This window comes from Suricata suricatta, chromosome 12, assembly GCF_006229205.1.
Source record: "Suricata suricatta isolate VVHF042 chromosome 12, meerkat_22Aug2017_6uvM2_HiC, whole genome shotgun sequence".
Classification (NCBI taxonomy): domain Eukaryota; kingdom Metazoa; phylum Chordata; class Mammalia; order Carnivora; family Herpestidae; genus Suricata; species Suricata suricatta.
Genome location: NC_043711.1, coordinates 11,684,995 through 11,704,800, shown reverse-complemented (window position 1 = coordinate 11,704,800; position 19,806 = coordinate 11,684,995). Strand labels below are relative to the sequence as shown.

General features: G+C 43.5%; 1 protein-coding gene and 1 pseudogene across 1 annotated transcript; one reads left to right on the top strand and one right to left on the bottom strand.

Annotated features, from left to right (window-relative positions):
- Nucleotides 1-6,012: 6,012 nt before the first annotated feature.
- Nucleotides 6,013-14,163, bottom strand: LOC115274396 (annotated as a pseudogene).
- A 1,025-nt stretch (nucleotides 14,164-15,188) lies between these two features.
- On the top strand, nucleotides 15,189-16,139 carry LOC115275044 (olfactory receptor 10H4-like). The gene has a single exon (XM_029918633.1). It carries the CDS (start codon nucleotides 15,189-15,191, stop codon nucleotides 16,137-16,139), a length of 951 nt encoding a protein of 316 aa, XP_029774493.1.
- Nucleotides 16,140-19,806: the final 3,667 nt, after the last annotated feature.

Genomic DNA, 19,806 nt, shown 5'->3' with positions numbered 1-19,806 from the left:
CTTTCTCATTGCCATGTAGTACTCCATTGTGTATATATACCACATCTTCTTGATCCACTCATCAGATGATGGACATTTAGGCTTTTTCCATGTTTTGCCTATTGTTGACATTGCTGCTATGAACATTGGGGTACATGTGCTCCTATGCATCAGCATTTCTGTATCTCTTGGGTAAATCCCTAGCAGTGCTATTGCTGGGTCATAGGGGAGTTCTATGGATAGTTTTTTGAGGAACCTCCACACTGTTTTCCAGAGTGGCTGCACCAGTTTACATTCCCACCAACAGTGTAGGAGGGTGTCCGTCTCTCCACACCCTCGCCAGCATCTATAGATGGGGATTAAAGCACACACTTGCTGTGATGAGCAGTGTGTATTGTATATAAGTTATGAATCTCTGAATTCTACTTCTGAAGCCAGATCAGATAATGATCTCACACATCATGGGTTCAGGGCCTGTGTAGGTTTCAGGGCTGACAGCCCAGAACCTGCTTGGGATTCTCTCTCCCTCTCTCTCTACCCTTTCCCCACTCATGCTTACTCTCTCTTAAAATAACAAATAAAATAAAACAAAAGATAGAATTTATGGAAAAAATAAGATAACATCACCAAAAGTGATATAAGCTATAAGGAGACAGCTCTCAAATGTTTTGGTTTCAAGATCTGTTACACTAAGTAACTATTGAGTGCCCTAGAGGGCTTTTCTTTAAGTGAGTTAGAACTCTCCATTCTTACAGTATTTGTAATTAAAACTAAGATTTTTTTATTTTTAACTTTTTAATGTTTATTTATTTGAGACAGAGAGAGAAAAAGACAAAGAGAGAGAGTAGGGGAGGAGCAGAGAGAGAGGGAATCACAATATGAAGCAGGCTGCAGGCTCTGAGCTGTCAACACAGAGCCCAGCTAAGGGCTCAAACGCACGAACCGTGAGATCATGGCCTGAGCCAAAGTCAGACCCTTAACTGACTGAGCCACTCAGGTGCCACAAAACTAAGATTTTTTTAAAAAAATATTGAGTTTGTAACACATTTAAAAGAACAATGATCAACCTTTAATTCAACTTAAAGGAACAATCAGTATCATGTTAATGTAAGTAACTTTTTAGGAAAGTAACCACATTTTAAAAAGTCATTTAGCGAGAAGTGTGGCTTTCTTTTACATTTTAGCAAATTTGTCCAGTGCTGGCTGGATGACATAAAGATCAGGCTTGTAGCTGCCTCTCCATTCCCCCGTGGCAACATGTTGTTTTAGTTGAAGCACATGAAAAAACACATCCTCACTTCCAATAGAAAAGTGAGGGCTGGTTGGTCCCCCAGAATGGGTCTCTGGGACCCCAGGGTCCTCATATCACACTTTTATATCTTTTGTTTTCAAATCTAGGAATTAACCAAAAACACTCCCAAAGACGGAAACTATAACCATGGATAGATATGTAGAAGATGGTCTGGCTACATGGAAAACTGGAACTCCATGTGTGCTCTCAGATGGGATGAGCCCATATGGCAGTTATGTTGGTTCTTCCCCAAATTATACTCAGTGCCACTAGATTTACAAATTAAGAAGTTAAATTTAAGAACTATCCTAAACCGATTTCTGAAAAATAAAGGCAGTGAAAAGCCATACAGTTCTTCTAAAAATGGAGCACACAAGAGAGATAATAGAGAGATGTCTTTCCCAGTGTTGAGACTCATCACCGAATCAGAATCATTTAAAAAAGTGTGACCCTGGAGCAGACATGGATGATATGTATGACACCTGTGTCACCCTGATTGTTATCTCACAAAATATCCCTGCACCACTCCAAACCCAAAATGTGATAGAGGGGGGAGCACAACTCAAATGGAAATAATGGGTTGTTTACTGGTTTGTGGCAAGAAACTGGCCATTCTACAAAGCAGTGTAAATCTGAATTCTTGCCCAAGACCCCACATAAAGGTGGAATCCAGGTGGATTTCACACAAAGAATGAAGTGTAACGTTAGTGGAGAAGGATTCAGGAGAATAATGTTGTGATCTACAAGTGAAGAGGTTCTTAACCAACACTCAAAAGTACATATGTTAAGGTGATTTTTAAAAAGATATGAAATGTGTCTATGCATGCTTAATAGATAAGGGAGCATTTGAATTTGAGAAGTGTATACCATATCTTCTTGATCCATTCATCAGTTGATGGACATTTAGGCTCTTTCCATGATTTGGCTATTGTAGAAAGTGCCGCTAAGAACATTGGGGTGCATGTGCTCCTATGCATCAGCACTTCTGTATCTCCTGGGTAAATCCCTAGCAGTGCTATTTCTGGATCATAGGGGAGTTCTATCGAAGTGTATCTTCCGTAAGTGCTGGTGCCATTCTCATTAAATGCACTTAACTGCTTGGAGAAACACACATGAAAATTTCCGCAAGGATTTGGTTCAACAAAGGATATCCAGGATACATGAATAGGCAGATGGAAAATTGGGAAGAGAGCCTATGCATACCTAAAATTGACCAGGGACTACCATCTAGAATAAATAGGAAACCAGTTACATTAAGCAGCAGAGACCTCCACACAGAGGGGAGTTCAGGACATGAGCAGAGAACTCACAGAAGCGGGTACATAGACAGGCAAACAGATGGCTTGTAGACCAGGAAAGAGAAGAGAAAAACGACAACGGATTTTCACTGTGCACCCATTCATTTCCCCAGATTAGAAAGTGTCCAATGTTGATAGACATATGGAGAGAAAGCAACTCCGGTGGCCTGCTGGTGAGAACAGAGAATGGAGAAGTGTAGCCTTCACATGCTCTGTGCACCAGCACATGTGCCTCCTGAGCATCTGTCTCCATGGCTCCGACCTGTCTGGAGGGAGCATGTCCGATGTAGCACTGCTTGTCGTGCGGGAATGGACAAGCCTGCTTGGGAACCATAACTGGAAAGGGGGCAGGTCCCATGGGCTGGATGCAAACACTGGAGCCCCAGCCAGGACTTCGACACACACACAGCAACAAAATGAACCCTTAAAAAGATACTGAGTGAATGAGGCAAAAGGCTACTACTGAATGCTCCAGCATCATTCCATTTGGGTACATTAAAAATAGAGCACCTAACACTACCCTGTGGGATGCTGTAACAGTGTATACATGACACTCTACACAGACAGTGCAACACAGACAGGGAGCCCTAATGTAAATGTGGGCTGAGTTAATACAAGGTATCCTGATTGGTTCACCAACCAGAAAAAACGCACCACATTAATACCAGATTGTACAACGTTTAGCAGCATCCCTGGTCTCAACCTTCCAGATGCCAGTAGCATCCATCCCACCCCATGAGCTGTGACAACAAAAAGAGCATCGAGGCATGTACAAATATTTCAAGGGGACAGAATCAGCCCCAAACAACAATAGTAACCTAGAAGCTGCAAAGATCACTAGGCTGAGAGGGGAACCCAGGAGCCAACAAGGTCAGCCTGAGAAAAGTCCACCAGCTTTAAGGCTAAGAGTGTCTTACCACCCATCACCCATGACCTGTCCCATCCCCAACTGGGACTTACTCCCCCCAAATTGCCCAAATATTGCCACCTACCCTTGTCCCTCCTGGTCCACCTCAGCCTGGGCTGCCTATCCCAGGAAGCAGCCAACAGGGGAGGACAGAAGACACTCTCTTGTCGTTATTCTGTCAGGGACACAGGGGCAGGTGTGGGGCCAGACCTCTGGGCTCCTGGAACTGATGCTCTGTGCTTTATCCCTGCTGCAGCTTCCAGCACACTGCTCCCCACGGCATCCCCGGAACACCAATTTGGAGGCTGCCCTCAGGGTCTGGAGTGGCCAAGAGGATCATCAGAGGGCCTCCAGGGATCTCCAGCCTCTACTCCTTCCTCCAACTCTCCAACACAACCCAGGCTCCCTGCTGTATCTGTCTTCCCAGAGAGCCCCAGTCCCTGCTGAGGACTAGGAACTCCCAGTCTTGGGGGACACAGGGCTGGAGTAGATGCCCTTAACTGCTTGGGATCAGGGCAGGGTCAGAGGGGAGGCAGGAGCTGGAGCAGCCCAGAGTGGAATCCAGGGCTCTGCCCTGGGGTCAAGGCAGCTAAAGGGCTTCCCAGAATAAGAGTTACTTAGAGCTGGGTTTGGGGGAACTATTTCTCTTTGTGAATAGAAGTGTTCAGTGTCTCCTGGCCACACTGGATAGCTCCACCTCTCCTCATGGTCAAGTTCTACCCTATTCCTGTCGTCCTGGTGATCCAAGCCTGAGCATCCACTTCAACATAGGTCTCTCTGTGATATAACCAAACACATATTTGGTCTCTTGTGTTTATTGACCATTGATGAGAGTCTTTGTATACTCACGAGGTGACTGGTAGCTGTGGGTTTAATGTTATAACACATCTTCTGCCTCCAACTCAAACATCTGGCCTCACCCTTGAGTAATAGTTTAGATCTGTAGAAGGCCCCCTTCTTGGATCCTCAGACCTAGGTTTCCCAAACCCCAGCATGGGAGTCAGACAGACCTAAAGGTATCCAACCTTTGACCTCTCTTTGTGCCATCTTGAGATAGCACTGTACCTACAACATTGTCCCCCAGATAGATGAACCCAAACTCAGGAATAAGAAATTGATGTTTATAGAAAGTAATGTGGGGGAAAAAGGGAAAAGACTCCCTATAAGTTGTGAAAGGCAACTCCCCTATAGCATGCACTGACCCCCTCCCCTTTCTCCCTCCATTTTCATCTTTATTCTTCTCCCCCTCTCCCTCTCCTTTCCCTTTTCCTTCCTCATATGAAAATTGCTCTCCTCCCAACTTTCTTCTCATTCTTCATTCCTTTCCCAGATTTTGCCCCATATCCAATTTTATTCAAGTGTCTGCTCAGATAAATTTAAAGGATTCCTATCCCACTACTTATCTCTCTCTTTGTCTCTTTCCCCCCGTTCCCCTCTCTCTCTTTCCAGTTCACCTTCGGAATCCAATTTAACATATAAAACCTCCCTTAGAACTTAACCCTTCCAAGGCAGTGAGAAATTATAAATAGTAAATCATCTTCTTGGAGACTAATAATTTAATTTCTTTTGTTCATTTGTTATAGTTTAAAAGACAATACTATAAACCATTGATTCAATGCTGGATGAAATGCTGGAGTCGAATATAATTATTCTGCTTAATTTTCTTTATCCTTATGTTGGAGGAGTGGAAAGTCTTCCCTTGCATGACCATTCCTGAAACCTTGTGCTTCAGTGCCCAGACACATCCATGCATGGGATGCTCCCCACTGGCCCATAGAGAGATAACACTTTCTTAGACAGAGGTAATGGGAAGGAGTTCATCACGTGGGGTCAAGAAGAAGAGATCATGATCACTAAGTCCCATATAACAGGAGTGAAACTTTGGGGAAAAACAAATGCCTAGCATGCACCCAACACCCCTTTCATTTATTTGAGTTCCACATATGAGTGAAAACATGATATCTGTCTTTCTCTGACTGACTTATTTCACATAATACTCTCTAGTCCATCTATGTTGCCGAAAATGGCACTATCTCATTCTTTCTCATTGCCAAGTAGTATTCCATTATATATATAAACCACATATTCTTTGTCCATTCATCAGTTGATGGACATTTAGGCTCTTTTCATAATTTGGCTATTGTTGAAAGCACTGCTATAAACATTAGGGGACACATGCCCCTATGAATCATCACTCCTGTATCTTTTGGATGAATTCTTAGTAGTGCTATTGCTGGGTCACAGAGTAGTTCTATTTTTGATTTTTTGAGGAACCTCCACACTGCTTTCCAGAGTTGTTTCCCCAGGTTGCATCCTCACCAACAGTGCAGAGCATCCCCCTTTCTCCACATCCTAGCCACCATCTGTTGTTTCCTGAGTTGTTAATTTTAGCCACTCTGAATGGTGTGAGGTGGTATGTCAGTGTGGTTTTTGTTTCTATTTCCCTGATGATGAGTGATACCTTATACCAGTCTTATGGAGACAGTTGTTATTATCCCCAGCTCTTCTCCCATATTTCCTCATGACCAAACTGGCCATCAGGAGCTTAGGGGATTCAATTTTCTCTGGAAGCTTTTCTTTATGGCATTCTTGAACTCCTTATTCCTGAGGCTGAAAATGATGGGGCTGAGAAAGGGATAAATATCGTATAGGTGGTGGACATCAGTGTGTTACTGTCCATAGAATGGAGGCCCTTGGGCTTGAGGTAGATAATGGAGGCAAAGCTGTAGTGCACAATGACCAAAGGGAGGTGGGACACACACGTGGAGAAGGTCTTGTGCCTGCCCTCAGCAGAGGGGATCCTCAATACGGCGGTCACGATGAAGACATAGGAGATGAGGAGGAGGAAAACACAGCCCATCAGAGCTGAGACACACACCAGCATCACATCCAAGATGACAGAGGCGGTCTCCTTCCCACAAGCCAACTTTATAGGGGAAAGCACTGGCAGGCAAAATGGTGGATTGCTGGAATCCAGCTCCAGCAGGTCCAGGGTTCCCTGAAGGATGGACAGTGTTGGAGAGAGAGAGAGAGAGAGAGAGAGAGAGAGAGAGAGCGAGAGAGAGAGCACCTCGAGTTTCTTTCTGATCACCAGGCAGGCATCTCTGCACTGACTGGAGAGTCAGCTTTATTTATGGAAAAAATGTATGGAGTCAGCACAGAAGTGGCATTTGCCTTAGACAATGATTTCTGATGACAAATTCTTTGGTATGTAAAAATTTCCCAGAACATAGATTGGTAGAAGACTCATGCATAATCTTTATCAATAGTGATTGATGTAGGTGACTAGATGCTTATCATATGGAGAAGGGAGGTATCTTTAGCATTCAAATACAAGGCAATGTTTTTAGCATAGCAAAGGCAAAAGTTAGTTCTTTGTGAGCAGGGGTCAATAGCCTATTTTCCTGAGGGGAAGAAAAACAGTTTTCTCAGGAAATGTAATATTTGCTCCCATAAACACAAAAGAAGAAATTCCTATAATAAGTTCTTTCACAAGGTACAATTAGCATATTTTGGGATAAAAGGGACAAGTCACACCTGATAGCAATCAGCAAGGTGCCTTGGGAGTCAGTGCTCAAGCAAAAATAATTGAGTGGGGGGTAGACATCAGTTGCCATCTAATGACGGGAGGCCTTGCAAACTTGCCTTACCTCACTAGGAGTTTTTCTCAACTTAGTGAGTTCAGAAAATGGCTTCCAACAGTGGAAGCCATATTAGACCCACAGAAGATGAGATGAAAAACTATCAGGGGCACCACCATCCCTATGATTTAGCCACCAGTCCAACACTGGGACTCAAGACAGAGCCCTTGTGGGGACTCATGAGCACATTGTGGCACAGGGGGTGGCAGATGGCCACATAGCAGTCGTAACCCAGGATCCTGAGCAGGAAGGACTACTCTATGTCCTCATATTACTTTGCCCTCATTATTTATTCATATCATAAGGAAATGTTATTCAACAGTTATTTTATATGGAAACATTACAGGTGATGGAATCCACACATACCCCCAAGAGCTAGGTCTCTGCTCTCCCCTTTCAAGTTCCAGTGAAAAAAACCTGTCATATAACCAAGGATGACAGTACAGAATGGTCAGAGATGTAATGAAGGCAGCCTAGGGATCTGAAGAAGGCAGTGTGGGTCACAGGCCCAACCTGGGATTTAGAGACTTTGGCAATTGGTGATGTCTACATTGAGACATGAAGGGAGTGTGGGCATGATTCAGGCAAAGCAGGCAAATGGAACATGGGTTTTCTGAAAGAGTATAGCAAGTGCAAAGGCTCAGGATGACAGAGGCACGGTGCATTTGGGGATAGTGCACCTCACAGAGTTGGAGGTAGTTAGGGGAATTCTGGATGTGAAGCCAGACAGGTGGGAAGGACAAGATCATTCAAGACTGGGGTGTCTACTTAAGGAGTCTGTTCCAAGGACAAGAAGGAACTCTGAATACTCTCAAAATGCATGCAAAAGCCACTATTATCACTCTTGAGACAGGGCGTTAAGAAATGTGTATCAGGAATTGGACAAAGACCAAATGTGTCATTATAGCTCAAGAACGCACGTTCTAATGTAGATGTTCTGGCTTGGATCACCAGGATGACAGTGATAGGGTAGACCTTTACCCTGAGGGGAGGTGGGGCGATCTAGCATGGCCAGGAGACACTGAACACTTCTAGACCAAAAGAAACCACTCCCCAGGACCCAGCTCTAAATAACCCTTATTCCGGGAAGCCCTCTAGCTGCCTTGACCCCAGGGAAGAGCCCTGGATTCCACTCTGGGCTGCTCCAGCTCCTGCCCCCCCTCTGACTCTGCCCTGATCCCAAGCAGTTAAGGGCATCTACTCCAGCCCTGTGTCCCCAAAGACTGGCATCTCCTAGATCTCAGCAGGGACTGGGGCTTTCTGGAAAGACAGAGACAGCAGGGAGCCTGGGTTGTGTTGGAGAGTTGGAGGAAGGAGTAGAGGCTGGAGATCCCTGGAGGCCCTCTGATGATCCTCTTGGCCACTCCAGACCCTGAGGGCAGCCTCCAAATTGGTGTTCCGGGGATGCCCTGGGGATCAGTGTGCTGGGAACTGCAGCAGAGATAAAGCACACAGCATCAGTTCCAGGAGCCCAGAGGTCTGGCCCCACACCTACCCCTGTGTCCCTGACAGAATAACGACAGGAGAGTGTCTTCTGTCTTCCCCTACTGGCTTCCTCCTGGTAGAGGCAGCTTAGGCTGAAGTGGACCAGGAGGGACAGGGTAGGTGGCAATGGTGGGACAGTTGTTAGGATCAAGATCCAGACAGCAGATGGAAACAGGGCCTAGTTGAAGGGTTGTAAGACAGATTCTTCACTTTGGGGACCTGCTGAGGGTGTTTCTCAGAGTGTTCATGCTGGGTCCTGGGCTCTTCACCTGGCCTAGTGCCCCTTGCAACTTATAGGTGTGGCCCTCAGATGAGGGTGATTCTACCCCACAGGACACAAGTAGACATGTCTGGAGACATTTTTTATTATTGTGACTTATAATTGGTGGGAACACTACTTACATCTGGTGGGTTGAGGCCAGGGATCCTGTTAAACAATATGTAATGCACAGAACAGCCACCACCCCAGAGAATGATCTGGCACCAAATCCTAGGCATACTGAGGCTCAGAAACCTTGCTCCGGGTGTGTATCTTGCCTGTGCTGTTGTGCCCTGAGTTGGGTGATGGTGGCCTTTGCTAACCTGGAGGTGAGCCGTGTGGGGAGGCAGAGGGCTTGAGCTGGAGGCACTCCTGGATTCAGGTGTGTGACGTGAGCTCAGCACCTGTGTGTGAGCCATCCTGTGTGAGACCAGAGTAGAGAGAAGTCCCTCCTGCACCTGTCAGAGGAGATGGGGGAGCCCAACCTGGAGAACCGCAGCCACTCCACCAAGCAGCAGGTGGGAAGGCAGACTGTAGGGTGAGGCAGGGCTAGGGGAGGGTTTGGAGGTTGGACCAGACACTCATGGAGCTGTGTTGTCAGGTTACGAGAGGTCCCAAGAGTCCCCGTGGGGACAGAGGCCATGAATTTGGAATGGAACCAAGTGGTGCATCTGGTACAGATTGATGACAGGAAAGCATCTTGGAGGACAGAGAAGATATCAGAGTCAGTGATAACCACCCATATTAGATACACATGGAGCCCTTTCTGTGAATCCTCATGGAAGATAGACGTTTTAGAGATTGTTCTCTGCTTACTCCCATTTTTCAGTTTGGGAGATGAGGCTCAGGGCTAGAATGTGTTTTCTCAGACACACTTATCAAAGCTGGGACTAGAAGCCTGGCTCTGATGACTGCACACCTGGGGTGTGTTTCAGACAGTTCTCTCTGGAAGCCAGAGTGGAGTGGGAGCAGGGGAGGGGACTGGGGCAGTGAGAGGTGTAGGGAAGGGAAGTGGAGCCATGCAGATGGAAAGGAGTAGAGGGCACACACAGCTGTTTAGTAGGGGAAGAGGGTCCTGAGAGATGGGGGATGAGGCCCAGAAGGGGGCTGACACCCATGTGTTGATTCCTGTTCTGGGGGCGGATAGCTGCATGGTCAGAAAACTATTTCCAGCTACCAGCCCAGCCTTCCTCACTCCAGGAAAGTCCCTCCCTGTCCTGCTGGTTCCATGTCCTCTGGGCTCCAGGCTGACCGCTACTGTGGGGGATCCTTCAGAACAACACCCCAGTACGACCAGGGGGTGCAATTATGGCTGGGTCCTGTCCCAGCGCTGAGGTTTCAGAAGCTCTGGTGACATTGAGGCTCAAGTCATTTATAAAAATATTTTTGTTTTACTTTATGGTGGATGTCATGTGCAGGGGTTTGAGTCAATGACTTTCTGGGTCCCTGGCCTGACAATCATTGGTTTTCACAACATCGTTCTCTTATTTTGTTCACGTTCCCTGTCGACCACTTGTTTTCTCCAGTGTCAACAACGCTTCTCCTATACTAAAGGTATGTGCTTTGATCAGTATATGCTCTTGTATATATGTGCTGTCTTCTCTGTGCATATATGTGCTGTAAATTATTTGTATCCTTTTCAATTTTATAATTTTTTTACTTTTTGATTTTATAGTAAAGTTATAACTTTACAGAAAAATACATACCTCCTCTCTCCCTCAGACAGTTTCCTCTTTTACCTCTTGTAATAGTGTATTTGATTCTGTCAGGGAGCCAATACAGCTACATTATTATTAACTAGAGCCCACAGGATACATCAGGGTTCCCGTCTGTGTCCCAATTTCTATGGATTCTGACACATGTATAATGGCATGTATCCACCATTACAGAATCCTACACAATAGGGTCAGGTACTTTATTCTCAATATGCTGAAATGTTACCTGCTGGAGAGTTCATTTGCCTTTTGCTTCACCCTCCATATTATTTTACATGTTCTTTTTTGCGGCTGTGTGTGCATCAGACTCTTGGCTGGGGCTCCAGGATTTGCATCCAGCCCAGGGGTCCTGCCCCCTTCCCGATGATGGACAAGCAGGCTTTCCAGTTCCCCACTAAAAGCAATGCTGCAGAAACACTCTCTGACCTGCTCCCCTGTAAATACCTTTGAGCAGTCACAATAGATGCTCAGGAGCACATGTGCTGGTGCACAGAGCACATGAACTCCTCATTCCCACTATCCTGCGTTCTCACAGTCTGTGCATGAGGGTTGCTTTCTCCCCAAAGTTGACCAACACTGAGGAGTTTCTAATTGGGGTACTGAATAGATATACACTAAATTTCCATTGCATTTTCCTTCCTTTCTCTCTCTGTCTCTCTCTCTTTTCTTCTTGTTAGCATGTTTTTTATTTGCCTGTGCTACACCCTCAATGAGTTCTCTGCTCAGACCTTTGGTCATTTCTCTTCTTTTCTCCTCTGCTTATTTCTGTATCAAGCTTTCTGCTTCTTGTAGATCTGTTTATTCTAGATCATATTCACTGTCCTTTTTGTACAATGAAAATGATTTTTCTCATTTTTCATCTCCCATTAACTGGATCTAGGATATTTTCTGTTAAACAAAAACTCTTCTTGTTGATATTGTGTCTTTCAAATCATGTAAGGTTAGTGCTTCTGAAATTTGTTAAAGAAGCCCTTCCTGAGGCGCCTGGGTGCCTCAGTCAGTTGAGTGTCCAGCTCTTGATTTTTGCTCAGGTCATGATCCCCGGGATATGGGATCAATGCCTGGTCAAGCTCTACACTGAGCTTAGAGCCTGCTTAAGAATCTCTCTCTCCCTTTGCTCCTCTCCCTGCTCGCTCTCACTCTTTTTCTCTCAAACAAAAACTAAAACACACACACAAAAAAACAAGTTTTCCACCTCTACTTAAACAAAATTATTCTCCTACACCTTCTCCTATTAAGTTCACAGCATCATGCCTCATATTTATGTCGGAAATCCAACTGGATTCCACCCATGCATATGTTTATAGGCAGAAATTCATATTTACTTTTCTTCCAAACAGGACCAGTTTCCCCACCACAAACTCCTAAACAAACCATCTTTTCCCATTGATTTGTGCTCCCACCTTTATCACATATTAAGTTTTGAATTATGCAGGGATATTTTCTCAGAAAGCCAGTAATTTGATCAGAGTCTGTGTCTGTTCCAGGTTCACACTTGAAAATGACAATGATGTATATAATGTTTATAATGAATCTCCACACCTGCTAGGCATTTCTCTCCTATTTACTCCATTTTAATGGTGCAATTGTAAATGGTACTGATTCCGCAATATCGCTTTCTGCTGATTCATTATTGGTGTATAGAAACACAACCAATTTTTTACATTGATTTTATATACTGCAACTTAGCTGAATTCACGTATCAGCTCTAGCAGGTTTTTTGGTGGAATCTTTTGGGTTTTCCTTGTAGAGTATCATGTCATCCGTGAAGAGTGAAAGGTTGATGTCTTCCTTGCCAATTTGGATGCCTTTTATTTCTTTTTGTTGTCTGATTGCTGAGGCCAGGACTTCCAGTCCAATGTTCAACAACAGTGGTGAGAGTGGACATCCCTGTCGTGTTCCTGACCTTAGATGGAAAGCTCTCATTTTTTCCCATAGAATGATATTAGCTGTAGGCCTTTTGTATTTGGCTTTTATGATGTTGAGGTATGTTCCTTCTATCCCTACTTTCTTGAGGGTTTTTATCAAGAAAGAATGCTATATTTTGTCAGATGCTTTTTCTGCATCCATTTAAAGGATCATAGAGTTCTTATCCTTTCTTTTTATCAATGTAGTGTATCACATTGAATGATTTGTGAATATTGAACCAGCCCTGCAGCCCAGGAATAAATCCCAGTTGATCACGGTGAATAATTCTTTTATTGTACTATTGCATTCAATTTGCTAGTATCTTGTTGAGAATTTTTGCATCTAGTTTCATCAGGGATGTTGGCCTGTAATTCTCCTTTTTAGTAGAGTCTTTAGTTTTGGAATTAAGGTAATGCTGGCTTCATAGAATCAGTTTGGAAGTTTTCCTTCCATTTCTATTTTTTGGAACAGTTTGAGAAGAATAGGTATTAACACTGATTTAAATAGTACACTTCTCCTAAAAAGCCATCTGGCCCAGGACTCTTATTTGTTGGGAGATTTCTGATAACCAATTCAATTTTTTTTTTTTTTGGTTATGGGCCTGTTCAAATTTTCTATTTATTCCTGTTTAAGTTTTGGTAGTGTGTGAGTTTCTAAGAATTTGTCTGTTTCTTCCAGATTGTCCAGCTTGTTGGCATATACTTTTTCATAGTATTTTCTTACATTGTTTATATTTCTATAGTTTTGGTTGTGATCTCTCCTCTTTCATTTGTGATTTTATCTGCTTAGGTCTTCTCTCTTTTCTTTTTTAGAAGCCTGGCCAGAAGTTTATCAATTTTGTTTATTCCTTCAAACAACCAGCTCTAAGTTTCATTTATCTGTTCTACGGGGTTTTTAAAAATTCCGTAATATTTATTTCTGCTCTAATCTTTATTGTTTCCCTTATTCGGTTCACTTTTGGCTTTATTTGCTGCTCTTTTTCTAGCTCCTTTAGGTGTGAGGTTAAGTTGTGTATTTGGGACCTTACTTGCTTCCTGAGACAGGCCTGAATTCCAATGTATTTTCTTCTTAGGACTGTCTTTGCTGCATTCCAAAGGACTTGGACTGTTGTATTCTCATTTTCATTTGCTTCCATGTATTATATTTAAAATTTTTTTGGTGGTAATTTATTTTTGAAAGAGAGGGAGAGACAGAGCATGAGCAGAAGAGGTGCAGAGAGAGAGGGAAACACAGAATCTGAATCAGCCTCCAGGATGTCAGTGCAGAGCCTGATGCAGGGCTCAAACTCATGAACCACAAGATCATGACCTGAGCCAAAGTCAGACGTTTACCCAACTGAGCCACCCAGGTTCCCTTGCTTCCATGTATTTTTAAGTTTCTTCTTTAATTCCCTGGTTAACCCATTCATTCTTTGGTAGAATGTTCATTAACCTCCATGTATTCGAGGACTTTCCAAATTTTTTCGTGTGGTTGATTTCAAGTTTCTAGCACTGTGATCTGAAAATATGCATGATATGATCTCAGTGTTTTTGTATCTGTTCAGGGCTGATTTTTAAAATATTGGTATAGTTATGTACTGACTTTATTTTTCAGAAGGAACTTGAGGAAACTTTTATCAAATGTACGTTTGATACACTGTAGTCATACATGCAGGTGTACTGATGATGTAATTGTTACCATATTCGCTCATCTGTCCAAGAGTGTAGATTGTCCTCCATGTATTCAGATCACCTCCTGCATTTTTACTCATGGTTAATATTTCTGAGTCTGAAAATATTGCATGTATTTGATTAATTCCTAGATATTTTATAACAGAAGATTTCAAAGTGTTATATGAGGACCCTGGGGTTGGGGACCCTTTCTGGTGGACCATCAGATTGCAACTTTTCTGTTCATCACATGCTTCAACTAAAATAAAATATTGCCAGGGGCTGAATGAAGAAGCAGATACAAGCATCAATTTGTCTCTCATTCAAGTTTATTAAATTGTAAAAACAAACAAACAAATAAATACAAAAACCCCCAGCAACTCTTCTCACTAAATGTTAGTTTTGTAAATGTAGTTAATTTCCTTAAAATGTGTTATTTGTATTGACATTGGCCAGGTGACTATTCTTATGAATGTATGCATAACAAATATTTTCACATAATCCCAGTGTTAGTTTCTGATAAAAGCTCCATAAAAATAGAGATTATACTGCACTCAATCAAAACCATCAGAGTCTCAAATTTTCTGGTACAGAAATCACCAGACCACAATGCTGGAGAACTGTTTCTTTGAGTTTGTGTCATTATTGGAAATGTTATCTCATTTTCATTAAAGTTTATACTTTGAACGATTACTGGTGGAGTAATTCTGTGAGAAATATTTAGTGTTGCGAGCAGATCTAGTCTTCTGCAGACTGTGTTCTTTATTGCTGTACCTATATTATGTCTTCAATCTTTGCTTTTTCTGGGTGAACAAGCATGTTTCCTTCCTTTGAATCCTTACATACCTTCTTTCTTTTTCTTACTTCATAGCACCACTCATGACTTTCAGTTCCATGCTGAAGAACAGCAAAACCAGTGAGTATCCTTGTCATTTCCCAGTCCTAACAGACGCAGTATTCATTTCATATATTGTCTGGGGTGTATTGTTGCATAGATTCATGATCTTCATGCTGATCACCTCCATTCCCTTTCTGACCTCACCAGATGCAATATCCATGACTGGTCAGAACTATAGCATGGTTTCTGAATTCATCCTCGTGGGATTCTCCAACTTCCCAAGGCATCTCCTGCCCGCCTTCTTCCTGCTGTACCTGCTCATGTACCTGTTCACGCTACTGGGCAACCTCCTCATCATGGCTACCGTGTGGAGAGAGCACAGCCTGCACACACCCATGTACCTCTTCTTGTGCTCCCTGTCCACCTCTGAAATCCTGTTCACTGTTGCTGTCACCCCTCGCATGCTGGTGGACATGCTTTCCACCCACCACACCATCACCTTTGTGGCCTGTGCCAGCCAGATGTTCTTCTCCTTCACATTCGGCTTCACACACTCCTTCCTGCTCATGATCATGGGCTATGACCGCTACGTGGCCATCTGCCACCCCCTGCGCTACAATGTGCTCATGAGCAACCATGGCTGTGCCCGCCTTATATCCTGGACCTGGGCTGGTGGTTCAGTCATGGGGATGATGGTGACAATGATAGTTTTTCACCTTACCTTCTGTGGGTCTAATGTGATCCACCATTTCCTATGCCATGTGTTTTCCCTCTTGAAATTGGCCTGTGGGAAGGAGACAGCCTCCGTCAGCCTGGGTGTGATCCTGGTGTGTGTCTCAGCTCTGATGGGCTGTTTATTCCTCATTGTCCTCTCCTATGTCTTCATTGTGGCTGCCATATTGAGGATCCCCTCTGCTGAAGGCAGGCACAAGACCTTCTCCACGTGTGTGTCCCACCTCACTGTGGTCATTGTGCACTACAGTTTTGCCTCCATTATCTACCTCAAGCCCAAGGGCCCCCAATCTATGGACAGTAACACGCTGATGGCCACCACCTATACAGTCTTCACCCCCTTTCTCAGCCCCATCATTTTCAGCCTCAGGAATAAGGAGCTTAAGAACGCCATAAAGAAAAGCTTCCAGAGAAAACTCAGTCCCTTAAGCTCCTGATGGCCTGTTTGGTGATAAGGAAAATGACAGTAGGGCTGGGGACAATAAGGTCATCCCTATAAGACTGTTGTACGGATTCAATATAAGAAAATGCTGAGTAAGTATTGTTGGATGCATCTATAGGTGTTGGATACCTGCTAGGTATTTGTTTTACTCCAATTTTTGTGCCTCCCTCTTGCATAGGATTTAGGGATCAGGATCTCATGTTTAAGACCCCATGTGTAGAACTCCATCCTATTACTTCTGTCTACAAATGTGTTATCTACCTATGGACCTGTGGGGAGCATCTCGTGATGCATCTGGGCACTGATGCCCATGGTTCCTCTTAAATGGAGAAGGAAGGAAAGACTTTCCTTTCACCACCATACAGATGAACAAAAGAAAGCATAATAATAAATACCATCAGCTCTTCTTTCAGACATGTGTCCAGTGTTTTATATACCTTTTAATATAAACATGTACAAAAAGTAAATAAGCTATTTCTTTCCAAGAAGCTGGTTGACTCTGTATAGTTGCTCTGTTTTTGGAGGGGATAGAGTCTAAGGGAGTTTTTCTACTTTGATCTGTGTTAATTTAAGGATGTCAGAATGTGAAGTGAAGGGAAAGAGGGGGAGAGGGAGGGTGGGAGTAAGAGAGGAAAAGAGAGTGGGGGAAAGAGAGGGTTCAGTGCTTGGAGAAGAACATACAGAATGTTTAAAGGGTGTTGCTATCTCACATCTTATAGAACTCCTTTTCCATTTTTCCCCAAATTACTTTCAATAAAACATCAATTTATCACTCTTGTGTTTTCTTGAATCTGTCTGGGGATAGAACACAGTGCTATCTCTCTCTCTCTTTTTTCTTAATGTTTTATTTATTTTCGAGAGAGAGACAGCATGAGCAAGGGAGGGTCAGAGAGAGAGGAGACACAGAATCTGAAGACAGGCTCCAGGCTCTGAGCTAGCTGTCAGCACAGAGCCCAACGTGGGGCTCAAACCCACGAACTGTGAGATCATGACCTGAGCAGACATTGGACACTCAACCAACTGAGCCACCCAGGCACCCCTTCAGTGCCATCTCAAGATGGCACAATGAGAGGTCAAGGGTGTGGGTACCCCCTTTATGCAGATGAGAAATGTTGGTGGAGGTCACACAACACGTGAAGGAAGGGATTCCATGCAACTTGAAGTGTGTCTGACTCCCATGCTGGGGTTTGGGAAACCATGTCTGAGCATCCAGGAGGGCATCTTCTGTTGGTGTAAATTCTTACCCGAACTATGGCCAGATATTTGAGTTGTAGGCAGAAGATGTTTTATACTAATAAAGCTAAGGATGACTGTCACATATGAAAGCCGGCTGTTTGCCAAATGCTGTGGGAAGAGTTTCCTATGTGTTCTCTCTTCTAAGACTCAAAATAAATTATACTTTCTCCACAGATAGATATGACCCACATCTATTCCTACTCACATTTTTGTAATGGAGAAAATGAAAATCTGATAGATAATTTGTCTCAGACCACAGCACTGTGAAAGCTAGAAGCAGAAATCGATTACAGTGTGTAGTGTGCAGTTGGTGACCTGGAACTCGCCTCTCTCTGGGTGTCTGCAGAGAGAAGCGTGACCATGACCAGGAAGAGAAGGCTGTCATTAGAAGGAATAGACCCCTTTCGGGAAGGAGGGCAGGTCTAGCCCTAGGCTCACACCTCTTTCACACAACCAGAGCGAAACACTGACTCCAGAGGAGTTCCTGAGACACTTACCTCATTAACACTGACAGTGAGACCTTGGCAAACTGGCTACAACAGTTTTGGGGCTCCATTCATCATTTTACTCATTATTGGCTTACTAACTGATGCCACCCCTTCCCATCAAGATGTCCTTATCCATGGTGCATTTGGGGACATCGGTATGTTCAGTTTACCCAGGAGAGTTGGATGTCACTAGGAGGGTGCTGGAATGAGATGTAGAATGTGGGGAGGGTAAGAGCATGCAAGACCATGGTGTCCACTTAAGGAGTTTGTTCCAAGGGCAATGGGGAACTCTAAGTACTCTTAAAATACATATAGAAAAGAGCAGTATGGTATTCCATTGTGTGGACATATGCATAGATGTTTCCATTTGGGGGTTCCTACAAATGGTGTTCTTATGACGTCTACTACATGCCCTTTAGTGAATTAGTACTTACATGTTGTGTTGAGTCTGTAGCCAGAAATGTAAATGCCAAGTCATAGGGGACACCTATGTTCAATTTGAATAGATATTGGCAAACAGTTTAGCAAAGTGGTTGTGCCAAGTAGAAAAAAAATTTTAATCAAATTCAAGTTAGTTAACATATAGCATTTTGGATTTAGTGATTCATTACCTACAACACTCAGTGCTCATCCCAGCAAGTGCCCATCTGCCCACCCATCTCCCTTCCAGCATCCTTCAGTTTGTTCCCTGTATTTAAGGTTCTTATGGTTTGCCTCCCTCCCTGTTTTTATCTTTTTTCCTTTCCTTCCTTCCCCTACCTTCATCTGTTTTGTTTCTTAAATTCTACATATAAGTGATATCATATGATATTTCTTTTTTTCTGACTAACTTGTTTCATAGCATAATACAGTAAACCTTGGAATGTGAGCATAATACAGTAAACCTTGGAATGTGAGCATTATTTGTTCTGGAAACATGATTGTAATCCAAAGCATTTGTCTATCAAAGTGAGTTTCCCCATGAGAAATAATGGAAACTCAGATGATTTGATCTACAACCCAAAAATGTTCATATAAAAATGATTAAAATGCTGTAATATAATACAAAATAATAAAGAAAATATAAAATATAAAGAAAAAAACACAAATAAGCCTGCACTTACTTTTGAAAACCTTCGTGGCCGGTGTGAGGGAGACAAGAGAGGAGGGTTACTGTGTAGGATGACTTCACTATCATTAACGAAACCACTGCCAGCTGTTGGCTCAATGGAATCATTTTCTGCATGGGGGCCATTGTATACACTTGTATGGATGTTGACTACAGTACAGTGTTAATAAACTCTTGTCATATGTTGTATTTAATGTAAACCGACAATAAGGCAGCAGAGGGAGTGGCTTCTATCTGCAGGCAGCCTGATCTTGAATGAAGCAAAGCATTCCTAAGCTTACTCTTGTGTGGAAAAGCAAAAGACTGTTTCATAGGTGCATTGAAGTGACAAAAATACACTAGTGCCAGATGTGGGCACCTTCCAACGTTCTGAAAAATCATTGGTTTTTGTCAAACACCATAGCCTGAGACCGAGCATCGGAGCATGCGAGATAAGTGCTTACAATCCTGGAGAGAGAGAGAGAGAGAGAGAGAGAAGAATCATTGGTTCAGTTTTGATTATGTGACATTCGGCGTCACGTATGACTCGCATTGCAAGACATCACTCATTTATCGACTTAAAATTTATTGGAGGGGCATCTGGGTGACGTGGAAAGAGCCCACACATTTGGTGGTACCTTAAGTGTTAGGAGTAGAAACAGTTCAATTCCTGTGTTCCTCTGTCCAATCAGCAACATTGTCCATTCTACCTCTGAAATCAACATCAAGTCTGTCACTCGACCCAGTCCAGGATGCCCGCATGCACCTCTGCCCATCTCTTCCTGCGTCTGCCCATCCGACTTCGGCTCAGGTTGTAGTCTCACGATTCATGAGTTCAAGCCACATTTTGA

What these genes read in the sequence shown, in the direction of transcription:
- LOC115275044 (XM_029918633.1), top strand. Translation starts at nt 15,189, where the DNA reads ATGACTGGTCAGAACTATAGCATGGTTTCTGAATTCATCCTCGTGGGA.